The 18,298-nt window shown below is 32.4% G+C and overlaps 1 protein-coding gene across 4 annotated transcripts in view; it reads left to right on the plus strand.

The window, feature by feature from the left end:
- NSMAF (neutral sphingomyelinase activation associated factor) overlaps positions 1 to 18,298 on the plus strand; it is a 66,603-nt gene that overhangs the window by 12,882 nt on the left and 35,423 nt on the right. For all 4 annotated transcript variants that reach the window (XR_004230939.1, XM_031946372.1, XM_031946374.1 and 1 more), the window contains exons 2-10: positions 4,256 to 4,345; positions 7,943 to 8,021; positions 8,121 to 8,188; positions 8,278 to 8,314; positions 12,349 to 12,399; positions 13,501 to 13,572; positions 13,661 to 13,708; positions 13,823 to 13,875; positions 17,207 to 17,336. Coding sequence is in view for 3 of the 4 variants with exons in the window: in XM_031946372.1 (XP_031802232.1) it covers positions 4,256 to 4,345; positions 7,943 to 8,021; positions 8,121 to 8,188; positions 8,278 to 8,314; positions 12,349 to 12,399; positions 13,501 to 13,572; positions 13,661 to 13,708; positions 13,823 to 13,875; positions 17,207 to 17,336 (628 nt within the window). In the remaining variant the exon portion in view is untranslated. The remainder of the gene's footprint in view (positions 1 to 4,255; positions 4,346 to 7,942; positions 8,022 to 8,120; positions 8,189 to 8,277; positions 8,315 to 12,348; positions 12,400 to 13,500; positions 13,573 to 13,660; positions 13,709 to 13,822; positions 13,876 to 17,206; positions 17,337 to 18,298) is intronic.

An 18,298-nucleotide genomic window follows, 5' to 3' on the forward strand; every position in this document is an offset into this window, starting at 1 on the left:
AGAGTATATTCCAGGTGCAGGGAATATTCTAATTATAATAATTGAAATTTAATACCTCATCTCAATTGAGCTTTTTGAAAGGCCTAGGATAGAGATACTAGTTGCATGATCTTTTCTATTTTATAAAATCTTGAAACAGATTTAGAGACATTAAATAATTTATCCATGCTTTTGCATCCAATAAGTGTTGTACTACTATAAGGAGATAATCATGTTTATTTCAAGACCTGGCAATCCAGTTTGACTAGAATGAATACTGTGGGATGGGAACTGCTGTGAAACAATAGCTAAACAATGGATTGGAGTAAGATTGTAGAGGACCTTAAACTTCAATTTCAAGAGTGTATGTTTTCTTCTAGAAATGTCAGAAAGCCGCGGATGATTTTTGGAAATGGAATAGAGAGGAGAGACTGGAAGAATAGAAATTAGGGTGCTCATTACAATAATCCAGGAAAATGGTAATGAAGGGTGAAAATTAGGGTACTGTTAGTGTAAATGGAGTAAAAGGGACAGATTTAGGAGATTCTATGAAAGTAGATTCCAGCAAATTTGGTATCTGAATGGAGATGTAATAGGTAAAGGAGGAGGAAAAGTCAGTGATTGCTTCAAATGAATACTTAAATTACATGACTGGGAATATACTAATTTTTTTAATTAAAAGAGGGGAGTTTCAAGGACAGGAAAGATTAAAGGGGACAAGATGAATTTGGTAGGAAATTAAGGATAAAGGAAACTGACATTATTGGTGTCTTGCAGAAATAAGGAAATCTAGAAGAAGGAAAGGTTAAGGAGAAAATATAATTTGTGCTTTAGACAAGTTGAATTTGATCTGCCTACTCAATATCCAGTTAAAAATATTCAGTAGGCAATCAGTGATGTGATGTAGAAGCTTAGGAAAAAGACTGGTGCTACTAGTTAGAAAGATCTAGGAATCATAGAAGTGATAGTTAAGCCTGTTTGGGCTATTGAGGGCTGAGAGAGCTTTACTAGAGAAGTAAAGGATCTGACACAAATATATGGGGAATATCCATTGTTCGGGCACTTTATCAAGTGATTGATGAGCCAGTGAGGAGCTAGAGACTGGTAGAAAGCAAATGAGGAAAGGACAATGTCATGAAATCTCTGAGAGGAGAAAGGGTCAGGGAATACTTGTGAAGTGTCAACAGAGAGGATTAGGACTGAGAAAAGACCTTCAGATTTGTCAGTTGAGGGGTCATTATTAATTTTGAGGATGATAGTTTTAATTAAGTGATGAAGTCAGAATGCAAATGGTCAAGAATGAAGAGTGAATGAGAAGAAAGGGAGTAGAAGCAATGTGTAGAGTTTGTTTCCCTTAGGAGTTTGGCTGAGAAAAGTAGGGGACACAATAAATAGCTTGAGGGGATGGTTAGGGTGGGGAGACCATGTACATTTTTGAAGGAAGTAAGGAAGGAACCAGTTGATAGGAAGAGGTAGAAGGCTGGAGGTAGAGGTGGTGATTAGGAAGAAATCTGGAGAAGTGTTTTGTCTAAGGGTGCAAAAGCAACAAGTTTTAAAAAGATAAAGAGAATAAAAGAATGAGATCATGCCAAGGAGCCTCAATTTTCTCAGTAAATAACAGGCAAGGCCCTCACAAAGAAGGAAAGGTGGGTTAAGGGGAGGCTTTGCAGACTTGGGCATTGCAGAGTAAGAAAGATATTATGAGGGGAGCTGCATTGGTAGAAGTTTCTTACCCAAAGTTTTTTTCATCAGTGACATTGATGTGATCTAGGTTGTGGGATGTGACACCAGATGATGGCAGGCACCAAAAGTTGGGGTTTCTTGTGAAGAATTCTCTTTGACAAAAGATAGATTTATTTGGGAGAATAGGTTAAAAACAAAATGAAGGGATACAATAGGTATTGGGAATGGTAAACATGAAAGAGTGGGAAAGCATATGAAAGGCAATTTCCTCAGTGGAACTCACAGTTACCCAGTAGAAAGCGGCCACTCCATGTCATTGGGGCAACCTGGAAGAAACTTAAAACCTAAAGGGTTAGTTAGCTGTAAGGAAGAGAAGTCGGGTTGGGAAGCAGAATGGAGATATGAGGGAAGAGGAAGGGGAAAGATGCCATAAGGCAGAGTGCTGTGGTAGACTGACCCAAAGGAGGACAATCATTATGGCATGGACTGTAAGTTGTCTTACAGGGAGAATTTAGCCTCAGAGACTTGACATAACTTGGATTTCTGACTGGATTACCTCCAGGTAAGGGTAAGACCTGGAGACTAAACTAAATTATCAGAGCTGCCTTCCTGTCCGCTCCAGGGAATAATTTTTATCAATTCTTCCGTTTTTTCTGACCACCACAGCCACCATTCAGGACCTCATCAATATTACAGGTCTATTCCCTTTCCCTAACTTCAGAAATTATACACAGGTATTAATTTTAATAATGATGCCTGACATTTACATTCTGTTTTAAAGAATTCAAAGTAATATATATCTATATCTATATCTATCTATCTATCTATATGTTATCTCATTCATTCAAGTTTCATAGCTCCCTTTTTAAGACTATATTATAGGTATTATTATCCATCCCTTTTACAGAAGGGGAACTGAAGCTGAGACATGCTTGTGTTTACACAGCTATTAATTTTCAGAGATCACTATGACAGTAGGTCTTCCTGATTCCAAATCTTTCACTGTATTTACAATATCCTGCTGCTTAAATTTTAACTCATTAAAATGGACTTTTTTTGTTTGTTTTTTGTTTTATAGAATAGCTTTTATTTTTCCAAATACTGGCAAAGATAGTTTTCAACATTAACCTTTGTGAAACCTTATATTCCAAATTTTTCTCCCCCGTCTTCTCTCCCATTTCTCCTAGACAGCAAGCTATCCAATGTAGGTTAAACATGTACAGTTCTAAATATATTTCTTAAAGTCAACTTTTAATAAAAATACAAAACAATGAGCAACCTAGGTCTTTTTTTTTTTAAATTTTGATTTTGAAACAAATTGCATGTTTATGATCAATATAAGGAAAATCTCTTTATAACAAAAGATTTTCTAACCCAGCTAATGGATTATCCATTTTTAGCAGTATCCAAATTCTGATACAACAGAATTTAGATATTCTATATGTTAATGATTACATATTATACCATGTAAAAATTGTAAGTCTGTGTATCCATGTACACAGATTACATGTCAGAAAAAGCGACCTTAGGGTTAAAAAATTGCAGCAGGTATTTGCATGTGCTATGGCAAGCCTTGAAAGTTTGAAATCAATATATTGTTGTTGCTTGGGTTGGGATAAAGGAAGGAATTGGGGGAACAGTGGAAGTGACTGTTCCAGTTGAGTATGAATAAGTTTTATTGGGGCCGTACTAGTTGGGAGAAATAACCTTCTTGTTGTGTCTTTATGAAAGGAAAGGAAGTCTAGAGATATCCTTGAAATATTGTCAAATTATAGTTGATTTAAATGTGATTCCAAACATTTAGGTGAGAAAGACTTGAGCATTTCTTGTATGTCTAAGCTCCTTAGAAACTATCCAAGTGTTCTGAACTGAGTTGGTGATAAACAATTATTTGATTGTTCATATACTGTATTCCTTTTCCCTATTGTAAACTTTCCCCTCAGGCCTGAAATACAGTATTTAATTTTTTAACCTAAGTGCAGCATGTGCAACGACATGAAAAGGACAAAGAATATGAGTGTTTCCAGGGATCAGTGAAGGGACCAATGAAACTACTAGCTTCATTGGAGTAGATTATAAAGTGTTGTACTAAAAGAAAGAAAGTCAAAAAAAATTTGGGCTTTTTGAGGAAGAGTCTTAAGTTTTGTCCTCAGCCTTTTTGTACCTTTGATAGGGCAAATTTTAAAGATCAAATGTATTATGTAACATTTTCCTCTGAATATTTTAGTAATCTGGAGTTTATTATTATGTAGAAAATTTATTTTAAAATTTTGTTGTCTTAACAAGTAGCATACTTTAAACTTATCTTAATATTAATGCAAATTACCTTTAGAAATTACTTTTACCTATAGCCACATCCCAATGGATGCAAATAATTAAGCTTCTAAAGCATATATTCATATTCACACTATTCAGTTACAATGTAAAATAGGACAATTATTTCCAGCCCAATAGAAATAATGCAGTGCAAATTTGAAGAATGCAAGCACTTTATTATATTCATTATTCATACTAATTGGGTCCCAATTTTTCTCTACTCTTTAAAACCTCAAGCTTTATCTATCATTTAATTTTATGTCTTCTTAAATTTTAGGTTTTCCTTGTTGCTGCTTAACTTGGAGGAGTATTACTTTGAACAGCACACAGCTAATCATATTCTCTGTGAAGGGCGCCAAAATGAAAGGTAGGAGAATAGTTAAGAATGAAAATGTGCTTAACAGATATTTCCAACTTGACGTAAGAGTTAGTAAAAATAAAATTTGTCCTTAGCACAGTTCAAAGTTATGCCTTGGAGGTTTCTTTCCTTCTTCTCATTTAGGAAAAAAAAAAAAAAAAAATGAGGAAACATCCTTGTTACAGGCTCAAGAATATTTACTGTATCTTAAATACTATTCAGCCCTAAATATTTTTGCCATGTAATAAGTCTGGAGTTTGGTTAGATATTCATCTTTCATGTTCTTCTCTGAGTGTCAGTTGAGTTTACTCAGTTCTCACTGATTTGGACAACAATACTATTTAAAATAGTTTATAACTATTCTCTAAAAGAGTAGAAGCAGCTACAATAGGACACTTTCAAGATGGGTGTGTTGCCATCTGAATTAAAAATAATTTCATTTCTCTGTGTTTTTATCCTGCTTAAATTTTCCCCAAGTTGCTATAGAAATACAGTATTACTTTCCTTGATATATTCTCTTATCATAGCTTTTTAAGAATGTGATGAAATAAAACAAAATACTAACTTGAAATTAGCCAAAGTAAAAGTTTTTCTTATCAAGATGTCTAAAGTTTCTCTCAGGCAGATCACTTTTAACAACGTCAGGGCCATTTAAAAGGACAGAGATGATAACTTGAATATAATGAAATAGTCATTATCATGAGTGTTTTATTTTGTAGCCCCAAAAGCTATAACAAAAAAAAAAAAAGGTAGTTTTTTGTTTCATTAAATGCTGAAGTAACAATGACCTAGCTATTTGTCAATTTGTGGTATCTGATCAGGTCAAATTGAGACTTCAGAGATACCCCTGAGTGTTTAGATTCCTTGATGTGAGAATACCTTCTGACAGTGGTGGGTTTTTAGCCTTACCTTAGTTCAGACCAGCCTAGACTGTGGGAGGAATACATACCAGATCATTCACTTACATAATGAATAGTCCCACATGAAGAGGTTTAAGCATTTCTTGGCTGTGTGTGTATGTGTATGTTCACCCACATATTGATTTTCCCATTTTTTTTTTTAAATAAAAGCTCTCCCAATATGATTTTTTTTTATTTTTATGTTTTCTATGTAATTTTTTTTTTCATTTTGTGGGGCAGTTTTAGCTATTCATCTTTTTCTACTTTTTTCAGAACTCAGTCATGTAACTTAAAAGTTTTGGCTAACCTTTCCTTTCTATGCACTTTTAACATATCATACAATATATCAACATTTAACATATCAACAATATATGCTTATTATTAAAATATTAACAAAGTAGAAAATAGTGCATTGACTATATGATCATTATACTTAAACCAGAAGGAAAGCAGTGCAACTAAAAACAGCATGGGTAGTAAATATGGGAAATGAAAAATTTTTGCAAACCTTGGGAAATTTGACAGTTTATTGATGATCTGAGTGGTTTTGACTTTGATGTTTAATTCTTATACCTTAATAGGTGTCATAGCATCTCATTTAAAAGAAACAACACTCATTAGAAGTTATTACTAGAAAAATAATTAAAGTTGCACCAAAGAAGACTTAATCAGAATACTAGAGGCATCCCATACAAATTTTTTCATGTTTCCTAGAATTCTTCATATTCATCATTTCTTACTATCCAATAATATTCTGTAACATTTCTATATGCCTTTTCCCCCCCTCTATCCATTTCCCAAGTACAGACTTTCCCATTTTGGTTCTTTTAATATTTTATGAATGAATCAGTGTTAGACTTGGACTGACTATATTGTGATTCTCGGTACTGACTTTTATCCTATCTGTTTTTTTATATCCTCAGAAATATATTTAATGCCACAGTTCATTTGTATGCCATTGTTAATATCTTGTAGCCTATTTATGTCCTTTTTTTATGTTTCCATTGTGCAAAGGAGTTTACCTCTATAGCAAGGTTAATCACACTACTAGAAAAATTAGACTCTTCAACTATGAAGATTAAACCCCAAATCCCATATTTCAAACTCTAAAGGGAATTTTTAGAATATTTTTAATAAAAAAGTAGTATAGACTGGCCCCATTTTTGGATTTACTATATTCATGGAGACCATATCTTAAAGCACATTACCATATAGTGAAATTCCATTTTAATTTGCATGTCCTTTTATTCTTCTCTGTTATTTGTAAAAACTATCTAGTGATGAGGTAAAGATGCCAAGAAATGAAATTCAGCAACCCTGAGCTGGAACATTGTTTAATTCCAGGAGTGAGAGGGCTACTTCACATTGCTTATCAGAGTTCAGACCAAATTTCTTTAGTTTTTCATCAAGGATCAAGTATAAAATTTTGAGTAGCAATAGGGTGAAACCAATTCAGGAGAAGATGAAAGTGATTCCTAAAATCAGTGAATCTGTGGATAACAGTAGCCAGATCCTTAATTCTTAATTCTAATTCTTAGTCCTTAATTTTTATAATAATTAGAACTAAGTAACCAAATATATATATAATCTGTAATCTTAATGGTGTGATGAGATCTATAGTCTTAGTGATGTAATTATTCCCTCCATTAGGACAAATATGCACCAATCCAGACTTTCCCATCTTTGCTTTTCTTTTACATGTTCTCTTAGATGCTATTAAGACTCCACAGAGAATCAGAATCCTTCAGCCTTCTTTAGGAGCCCACCTAGGATAAAGACCTAGAACTAATTTTTCCATCTCACGGGTATCTGGACAGTACTCTGACAATCTGCTTATCATCTTTCACTTTCCTTTTCCTACTATATATTTTTCAGAAGTTTGTTGAAAATGTGTGGTAGTCTATTTGTATCCACTGCACTCCCCTCTATGGGATTCCAAGATTTGTAACCATTTATCATCACCAGAAGATACTTGAAATTATATACAAAAATAACAACCATATTCTTCTTGAGTGCTTTCTTAATGTTAAGATCTCAAAATTCAAGTCCTTTGGATCCTTTCACACCAAAATAGCACATTTACACAGAAGTAGGTTTTTATATATCCTAATTTTGAAACAGTTGGCTCACCACCTGCTTTCCCATTTAATTTTCTATATAGGGTATTTTAAAATATATATATATCTAGCATATATAATAGAAATGAAGAATTGAGGGCTCTTTAATATAATCAGTTTGAATATTTCAAATATGAAGAAATGAAAAGCCAGATGAATTTAATGAAGATAATGATATTATAAAAGAGAAAATCTAAAAACAATTGAGGAAGAAAAATTAATTTTAAAATCTCATACTTGAAACTTTGTATACAATTCTTTTCATTAATAATACACTAAAGATATTCTAATTGTGAGGCTCAATTAGGTGGCTCAATGATGGAGTACTGGACCAGAAGTCAGGAAGATTCTTCTTCCCGAGTTCAAACCTGAACAAATCACTTAACCTTCTTTGCTTTGGTTTTCTCATCTATAAAATGACTGAAGAAAAAAATGGCAAACCTCTCTAATATCTTTGTCACAAAAACCCTTATGTGAAGTCATGAACAGTTAGACATTGAAAAATGAACAAAATTCTAGTCAAGCTTTTAAATGCACTAAAATATATTTCCACAACAAGTAATGTTCAGTTCTTCTGGTTTGATCTCTAGGAAAATCCGGGGATCATTAAAAATCTGTTCAAAGTCAGTAATTTTTGAACCAGATGAGACATTTCAACCCATCATTAAGGTAAAAAATTACTTAAAACCTTTATAATTGTTGTACTAAATTTCTTCTTTATGAATAATTTTTCTATATTTCTTATAACATTTTTCTTATTTTCTATAGATTCCTTTGAGAGATTGTATAAAAATAGAAAAGCAAGGAGATAATGGAGCAAACACCCTCTTTGCAAAGTATGTTACTGTTGGATCACTAGATATTTGATTCATCATTCTTTAATTAAATTATTGAATGTACTGAGTGTCTCTTTTTTCCATTTTAGGACTCGAAATGGAAGGATTTCTCTTGTTTTCAGCCAAGTAAGAAATGTATTTTAAATATATTTTTTTTTAATCCTTAATCTAAAGGCTGTTGGTAAATACTGTTGTAATAGATATAATTGCCTATTTGTTAGAGTTCTGAACTTGGACTCAGGAAAACCCAGATTTCAATCCCACTTCAATTACCCATTAATTCAGTTTCCTCATCTGTAAAATGAAGGATAATAACAAATATCCCTACAAGGCCCAAATGACATTAATGTGTTCTTTAGGAAATCTTAAAAGTCCTACATAAAAGGCAATTTTTATTGTTATGCAAAAATATGTATCTTTGCAATTTACATTTGAAAAGGATATAGAATCAGTTATGGGAAATAACAATCAGTCATAGAAACTTAGATTTGGAGCAGCTAGGTGGCACAATGGATAGAGTACCAACTCTGAAATCAGGAGGACCTGAGTTCAAATCTGGCCTCAGACACTTAACACTTCCTAGCTGTGTGACCCTGGACAAGTCACTTAAACTCAATTGCCTCAGCCAAAAAAAAAAAAAGAGCGAGAGAAAAGAAAAAGAAACAGATTTGGAAGAAATTATCTTAGATGATTAAAGGTCATTTTATTCAGTCATGCTGCAGCATTGTTGACAAGTAACCACTTAGCTCCTATGCAATAAATATTTATGTAATGCTTTAGTTCGTACAAGGTTTTATGGCCTTGGAGTTTCTAATGAGAAAACTTCATTTTCCTTTAGGACACTTTTTTCAGTCACTTTGAGATAAGGGTTTTTTTCCCTAACTTTCCTTGTTGCTTGGGAGGCTTGAGCCAGATGTGATCTAATCTGAATAAGTTTTTAGATCACATTAACCATTAAAGGTACTACTTAGCATGACTTTAAAAGATAATTACTTATGTATTATATACTTTTGTGAAATAGACTTATTAACTATTTTCTGATTTATGCAATTATGTTTTTTTTCTTACATATAATCATATTCCCCAAGATGGAATTCAGTCAGTTCAGTTGCTTAGTTCCTAATATTAATGTGTGGACTCATGCATATAACAAAATCCCAACAATTGAAATACTATTCCTCCATTCCTTATTATTAGGCTGTCTATTTGTAGGTTAGGGATCCCACCATGATTTCTATAGACCATTCTCCTGAGGGTAATTACGGTGTTCCTAATTGAAATAAAGTTAGAGGAATTTAAAATTAGGCAGAAATTCACAGGGTCATTCAGATATTTTATTATTCTAAATTGGCCTCTAAAGAAAAATATAATGCCTGGGCTAGTTCTCTGGAGGGCCTTGGGATCAGCCTGAGACCTTAGGCTTAGTGGGGGATTGAAGTGAAGGAGATAGGAGAGCAGCCACGTGGCTGGTCAAAGATGTCTGGAGCCTGAAGTCTCCTCTGTGGCTGAGGTTGACCGTGGCCAAGAGAGCAAGAGTCCTCTGTGACTTCTTTAATACTCCAGTACGATCAAGTCACTACCTCACACAAAGCATGCTCAACCACACTTGAGCATGTGTCACCTTGTCAGGAGAGCCATCACATCACCATATTACCTTAAGTATATGTACTTGACTAGAGTGAATACATCAATAGTTAGAGAATTATCTCATCAGCTGTACTGAATTTTAAGTACACCTTTTCAGAGTTCCAGCCCTCTACAGAAAAACATGTGAATTTTCTTGTTATTTTGAAAAGAAATCTCTCATGTTATAACTTTCTCTAACAAGTAACAGTACTGTAAAGTGGCCTTGAATTAGAAGATTCTAGTAATAGCTTGATCTAAAGTTTTAGTTCATTCAAAAGCGAAATGGTTTCTTAAGAAGCATTGTTTATATAGAGTAAATATTTACTACATGGAAATTTCTTTTATTCTAGGCTCCTACTTTCATAGTAATTCAGCATTTGAGAATGTTTGATTTCATTAGCAATCATTTCCATTACTGAAACAGTTTACAGTACCATAAATGTATCTTATGTACAATCTTAATGAGCTTCTACAGCCAAAATCATTCATCACATGATGGCTAGACTCAACTTCCAACTTAGATGCACTGGTCTTTGTATGACAGACAACAGTCTAGCTCTGATTTGAAGCCTTTGCAGCTTGATATAGGACCTGTAGTATTTTATATTTAACTGAACTAGTCCTTGCAAATCCAGATTTACTTCTATACTGCCTTGAAATATCAGAATAAGACCAGTGAGGAAGAGAAGGAGTAGGAGGAGGGAAAGCTTAGAAATAAAAATAAGCTACCTACCCTTAGTGATTTGAGAGTGGGTTTTTTCTCTAGAATTCCTATACAAAATTAAGCTAATACTACAGTTAGCCTCCAGACCCCAACTATCTTCAAAATGCTCCTTTGAGGAATCTGCATGAGATGGACAAGATAAATCCTAAATTTTTTGATGCTTTATATAATTTTACTTCCCTATTTTCTACCACCTTTTACCTAGGAGATGAAATAAATGTTTTTTAAAAGGTTAATGTGCATTTAACAGATATTTAAAGAATAATTGTAATAATTTTATACAGCACTGCTACTGATATTCTTAGAAATTCAAATCAATCTATCATCTCATTTATATCAGGTAGGATTAGAAACAGAATTAGGTTTAGAAGTAGAATTAAGGTTAAGGTTAGAATTTTAAAGGGAATCCCAGCTATGACTTACTATTCGATGAAACTTTCATCTATATTCTCCTATAAGCTTAGCTACTCAGGGCTTTCTTTGCTTTCTCCTATGTTAAGTGATCCATCCAGGGCCCACAACCAGTATGTGTCAGTAGTGAGTCTTGAATACAGATCTTCCTGACTTCTGACTCATCTCTGTATCTATTATGTCATGGTATCATCTCAGTCTTAATTTGTCAAAATACATAGAATAAGGGGCAGCTAGGTGGTGCAGTGGATAGAGCACCAACCCTCAAGTCAGGAGGACCTGACTTCAAATGTGATCTCAGACACTTAACATTTCCTAACTGTGTGACCCTGGACAAGTCACTTAACCCCAACTGCCCCAACCAAAAAAATACACACACACACACACACACACACACACACAGAATAAAGCAAAAATCACTACACAATTGGAAAAAAACAGTATAATACTGTTTTCATTCATGCCTGTAATAGAATTTTCTTTTTAAAGGAAGTGATTAGTAAACTATGAATTACTGTATAAACCTGAGTGGTTATTATGATTTGTGTTTCTCTTTCATTTGTTTTGACTTCTTCTGCTTTGTAAGGAACTGAAACTTAGCTTAGTCCATTTTTTCCTACTTACAGAAAGAGGAAATAGCTTCATCTCCTTGAAGTTAGTTTCATAGGGTCATAGATTTAAGAGCTCACAGTTTAGCTCTCTCCTTTTACAAATAAGGAAACTGAGACATAAAGAAGTTGAATGATTTGCCCACCTAGTAACAGCTAGTTACTGTTACTACAGTAGTGTCAGAGGTGGTCTTTGAATCAATGTCTTTCTGACTTCAGCACTTTGTCAACTAATTAGAAGGCTAGCTTACATGATTTCTAAGATCCTTTTCATCTCTAATGTTATATTACCCCAAGATTTCCTTGATTACTTTTGTATGTGATTATATGGAATTAAAATATATGAATATTTTAGTAATCTGAGGTTTGTTTAGTTATCTATATTGTTTTGTAAGAAATTATTTTTGAAAAATAGTATTGTCTTAACAAATAATATATTTTAAACCTATTCTAATATTAATGTATAATGTTTATTTTAGAAATGATAATTATAGCCAGATTCTCTTAGTACAAGAAAGAAGCTCCTAAAGTGGTTACATATGTTCATATTCATCCTATTCAGAGCTATAATGTAAAAATATGGCACTTGTTTCCAACCCAATAGAAATAATGCAGTGTACATTTGAAGAATGCAACCACTTCAGGGCATTCATTAATCACACTAATTGGGACCTAGCTATATGTCAAAAGAAATTTTATAATCCAGTTATTCACCTCCTAAGTGTAGCAGTTTCTTACATTGGAAAAGTTGGGGTAAGACATTTTCCAACTACTCAATTTGTCCCCCGTAGGTGTATTTCATTAAAGAAGATAATGTCGTAGCACCATATAAAATCGAAAGGGTAAGTAAACTTATTTGCATCCCTTTTTAAAGGTCTTTAAGGAATAAAGTGTAATACTATATTGAAGCCTTCAGTAAAATAAAATACTGGTAAAGCCATAAAAGCTTAAAACTTGCTAGTTATTTATAACAAGACTGTAGAGAGGGAAAGCCTGCATCAGTGAAGTAGAATGATTTTTATCTTTAATAACTTAAATGACAAGATTAGACAAATGAATGCTGTATAAATATTTACTTGTTTTCAATTACTGACTACTTAATATAAAATATACTGAATTCTACATCACTGGTTTGTGAGCACTCTTAGGGTCTCTCAAAAAAAACTCATTAATAAACAGTAGACAAGGCATTCACCTGGTCTGTGCTTCACTCAGCTCTCTGCTTTAGCTTGGCAAAATTAAAAGGGAGAATGCATGTCAGAAAGTAAGTGTTTCTGAGGGCAGCATATACAGCGAAAGCCTTACTTTCCATCATATTAGAGTAATGCATTAGTCATTTATTTAGTCAGAAATTCTATAAACCCAGTCAATTCATGTTGCCTCAGGTAACCTTTCTCTCATTTTTCTTCTTGTCTTGTATCCCAAGAACCAATTTGTATTCAGTTCGCAGTCTTCATCTTGAAATGAAGCACTGTATAAGTTCTATTGAAAAGCAATATGTAAGTAAAGAAGTTCAGTATAAAATTAGAAGAGAAAGAAGAAGCTGGAATGAAGAGGAGATAATTTGAGCAAAGATAGGACATTTCATATTTATTACAGATATTCAGAGTCTAAAAATGATATCAATCATAGAGCTGGACTACATAGAAAATAAAACTTAGCTGGCATGAGCCTAATAAGATACTTGATATAGTTTTTACTCTAAATCAAAATTATTTCAATTTGAAGTAGCACTTAGAATTTGCTAGATTCACAGGTGTCCTCTGTGAGTTTCCTGTTGTCATTTAGATGCCGTTATCTTTCATCGTTTTTCTTTACATTGTAATTTCCTTTAATTGGTGAATTTATTATTAAGTATCCACTATATTCAGTGTTAACCTAGTAATACTTTCTTGCACTTTTTCTCCTTCTGGTCCTTGTTTTAAAATTTCCGTTTGTGTTAGGGCAAAATGCAATATGTCTTTGAGTTGGATATAGCAGGAAAAGTAGAAGATGTTGTTGAAACTCTCCTTCAGGTAAGCTTTTAAAGAAACATCTAAGTTTTCTTAGAAGAAAAATAAAAATATATTTATAAAGCTAAGTCCTTAATCTATGATATTTTAGCTTCACAGAGCATCTTGCCTTGATAAACTGGGAGATCAAACTGCCATGGTAAGATTTCCCTAAGATTTTAATTATAATTACAGTTACTATTTTGGTACTTGAACATACCTATGTCTTTTTATTTTCAAACTTTTATTTGAAATAGTTTTATATTCTTAACAGATAACAGCTATTTTGCAATCACGTTTGGCTAGAACATCATTTGACAAAAACAGGTGGGTTTTTTTTTTCTTAAAATTTTGCTAGTTTTTATTTAATGAACCAATAATTTTCATATATCCATTGAATATTTTATAGTTTCTTAGCAATATTCAAATTATATTTGGGTAAGCAGACTACTTTGAAAAGAATAGATTCCATTTTAGAAGGGAAAAATGATTTAAGAAGGATTAGTGTCTTTTGCTCCACTTAGAATGCATTCTTTTTGTGCACAGTGATTTAGGCTTGAATTTTAAATATGACACTAATTTTGAAGTCTAATTATAAAAGTCTTAGCATATTTAACCACCAAAATGCTATGCTGATAAATTTCTTTGAAAATTTATATAGGGTAAAATGCACACTGGTAGGTTTCTGAAAGGAAAAAAACCTACATTTAAATTTAAGGAATACATTTTATTTTATTGATATTTTCGTAGACTATCTAATTTTCATTTATATTTTTTGCTCTATTATTATCTTCATTTCTAAATGTTTCCTCTTTTTTCCTATCTGATAAGCCATCCCCAAAAGGAAAATAATAAAAGGAGAGAATATAAAGCAGTTCAGCAAAAACAAAAATACATCAATCATTTCATACAACTTTCCATATCTATAATCTCTCCCTTCGGTCAAGATAGAAGGGAGTTAGATTTTCTCAACTCTTCTCTGGGGCCACATTTCATCATTGAGATTACATAGTGTTCAGATTTGGGGTTTTTGCTGTTTCCATTTATATTGCTTTTGTCATTGTGATGTTTTTCAGATTCTGCTTACTTCTGCATCTGTTTTTCTAAGTCTTCTCATGCTTCTGAATTTTTAAAGGTCATCATATTTCACAGCACAGCAATATTGCATTTACATTTCTATACTATAGCTTGGTTAGGCTCTATTTTTATTTGCAGTTCTTTACTATTCCAAGCAGTACTGCTTTGAATATTTTGCTATATTTGGAATCTTTCTTTCTGTTTCTCTTTGACCTCCTTGACGCACATTGCCTAGGAATGAAATTTCTGCATTTTGCGGCTATGGACATTCTGCGGCTATGGACATTCATGTTTTGGATATAATTCCCCAAACCTGTATTTCATTGGTATAGGGTGAGGAAATTCCCTTCACTAATATAAATTGACAAAGAAAGGGCCAATAGACAAATTGAAGATGAGAAAGGTAGAGAAAAATGATCTCTGATAACAGCTTCTGGAAAAGAGAGTAGAGGATAGAATCAAGGGCACAAGTAAATTCCAGCAAGAGGTCCCATTTCATTCTCTGAAACAGAACAAAAGAGAAAGATGTCAAAAGCTTTGAGGTTGTGGAGGAGGGAAGATAAAATAGTATAATTTACTTATACCTTGATTTTTCCATCGTTTCTTAAATGCTAAGCAAATGGAAATTTATGATGTATTATATCCCCTACATTTTAATATTTACTTGCAAAGAAAAAATTGGAACAAGAGAACATATGGGACTGATTTGTAAAAAAAAAAAAAAAAAAAAAAAAAAAAAAAATTTGTCTTCACTGCCTCCTTTATGTACATGTGTTCTTACTGGTTTAATCTTACATTGTTATATCCAGAAAGCTTGCTTCATTTTTAATTCCCCTGGATGCCCTTTTGCATTGCATCAACAAAGCAGTGACTAAATGTAGCTGATAATTTGTATAAAACCAATTACTTTAGAATAGCTCATATTGTAGCCTCCAAATTGTGGCCCATATTTCCTTTCTACACTCCACTTGTGTTTTCCTTTAAAAGTTTAGATAATAGACAATTACAATAGTTATTTGAAAAATATCAGAAAAGTTGAAAACAATGATGGGGAACACTCTTTATTAACATTAATTAACATTAACTTATTATACAAGTTAATCATAAACATTATCTAAAGGTACCTCATTTTTTAAGAAATAGAAAAATATGGAGATGAAAAGTCATGAAATAGTTGATCTGTTTTTTTGTATTAGGGACCACAAATTATATTCGATATATATTATATTATATATATGTTGTTATATTATATACAAGCTATTTCACCTAGCTACCTACGTGAAAAATTGATTAATGACTAAAGGTGTTTGCTTTTCCATTTTAATTTTCAGGTCACCTCAACCTGTTTTGATTTTGGTATGGTTGCAACCCTAACAGCATAAGTTTCTGGTCTGAGTCTCAATAAAGAGCCCAGAGATATTATTGACAAATGAATTATCAAACTTTAAGGAACAAAACACATATAAGTACAGTAGATTAATTTAATTCATTCTATGAGGCAAATACAACGTTATTTGGTAAACCAAAAGAAAAGCAAAATTCAAGAATACTATAGAACAATATCACTAAGTATTATTGTTGGGAAAATATTTTTAAAATATTTTTAAACAGAATTGAGGGATAAATAAAAAATTATTCATCACAGTCAAGTATTATTTATTAATAGAATTCAGTACTGTTTTAATATCAGGAAAACAATATAATATCAGCAAGAAAAAATAAAGAATAAACAATTATACATAGATACAGAGAAAGTGTTTGATAAAATGAAACTCGTTTTAAGTTAAAAAACATAAAAAAGAATAAAAGAATCTTTTCATAATAGTTTTAAAAGTCTGAAATCCTTGTGTGTGTGTCTCTGTGCATGTATATACATGGGCACAGGAAATAGCAACTCACTATAGAGAGCGTGTGTGTGTGTGTGTGTGTGTGTGTGTGTGTGTGTGTGTAATAGAATATTATACCACAAGAAACTATAAATGAGATATTTAGAAAAACAACAAAAAAATCTGTATAAATGGAAACAAGCAGAATCCAAACAATTTTAGATAGACACATAATTACAACAATGTAAATTTTTAAGAAATCAGATGAATAGTAAGTAATGAGTTCTTTCTTTCTTCCTTATGGCTGAAGTAAAATTTAATTTATCAGAAGATAGAGCTCTACATATTATTTTTTAAAGTTATCAGATGATTGTCTTAAAGAAATATCCCAGAGAAACCAATGAAATATTCCAGGACTTGTAGAGCAGAATATAATGTACATGTCACATTTTTAATAACATAGAGTCACTCTGGTACTATTCTCTCCAAAAGGAAGACTTATAAATCATCTTTTATTCAAGGTGGTATTTCATGTTTTATTTGAAAGATCATGCCATTCAAAAGAATATAAGGTTTATCTAAGTTAGCAGTTTTCTTACTTGTTCTCTTGGATGTAGTACTTAGAAAATGAAAACATTTAAATCTAGATTTCAGTCTAGATTAATCTAAATTTGGAAATTGTATCTCAGTCTCAAAATGTATTTCATTTGTTATTTTAAAAGAAAGAACTTATCGCTTTAAAAAATCTTTTTTAGATTCCAAAGCCTTTCTGAAATACTCAAGATGGAATGTAAAGCAGAAATGGTGACGCCGCTAGTGACTAATCCTGGACATGTGTGTATAACTGACACAAATCTGTATTTCCAGCCTCTTAATGGGTATCCTGTAAGTAAAAAATGAATATCACATTAGTGACCTTATTTTAGTGATCCTTAAATAGTATAACTTTAATTATTTACTATGCAGTCATTTTGAAGAATTTAACTTTTAATTGCTTAAGACAATTTGACAACAAGCACTCATTGAAAGTTTAATACTATTTTCTTTACCCACTTCATTTACCATGCAAAATCAGATTCTCGAGGCTACCAGGTGGAGTTGCTGTTACAGAGCAAAAACAATTTCTTCTTTCCCAGATTTACTAATAGTATTTGGCCACCTGTTCCAGTTCTTTCTATCCCAGAAATAAAGATTGTAGAGAAATTCAGATTTCTAAATTGAAACTTGGTAAGGTATTTAGCATATCAAGATCTGGTCCTTTTAAAGTACACTTAAGAACAAGATTCCTAAAATGCTCTGATAATACATTTAGGTTGGCCTGGCAAAGGAAGCTAGAGGTATTATTAGTGCCCTCAGTCTTAGAAAATTGGAAATTTTCTAGTCTCTTCAAATTTTACTGAACCATTTAATTTTCCAACTGGAAGGTATTGTTTTTAAAATTATGTCCACTAGGTGGTAGGACAAGCTAGCCAAGACTTCTAGCTGAACTTAACCCATATGGCTTTGGATTTTCTTTTAATGTTCAAAAAAACCCTGTCTTTTGGCAATTACAGCTCAAAGTATTAAAGCAGAATCTTTCCATGAAGTAATTATGATAGCTGGGCCAGAAACTTTTGAAAAGCTCATTTATATTGCCTTAAATAGGAAAGCATTAACTTCTAAAATTCAATATGTAAACTTTCATCTCAGTTACTCCTATTTACTAGTAAATAGTCTAGTAGATCTCAGTGTTTTGTTGCTACTTTGAACCCATTCTCTCCTATATCTTCTTTCTGTAGTTTGATAAGGAACAGGGTAGTATAGTCTGGAGTCAAAAGACCTGGGTTTAAAACCTGGTTCTGTTCATT

Source organism: Sarcophilus harrisii, chromosome 1, assembly GCF_902635505.1.
Source record: "Sarcophilus harrisii chromosome 1, mSarHar1.11, whole genome shotgun sequence".
Lineage (NCBI taxonomy): Eukaryota > Metazoa > Chordata > Mammalia > Dasyuromorphia > Dasyuridae > Sarcophilus > Sarcophilus harrisii.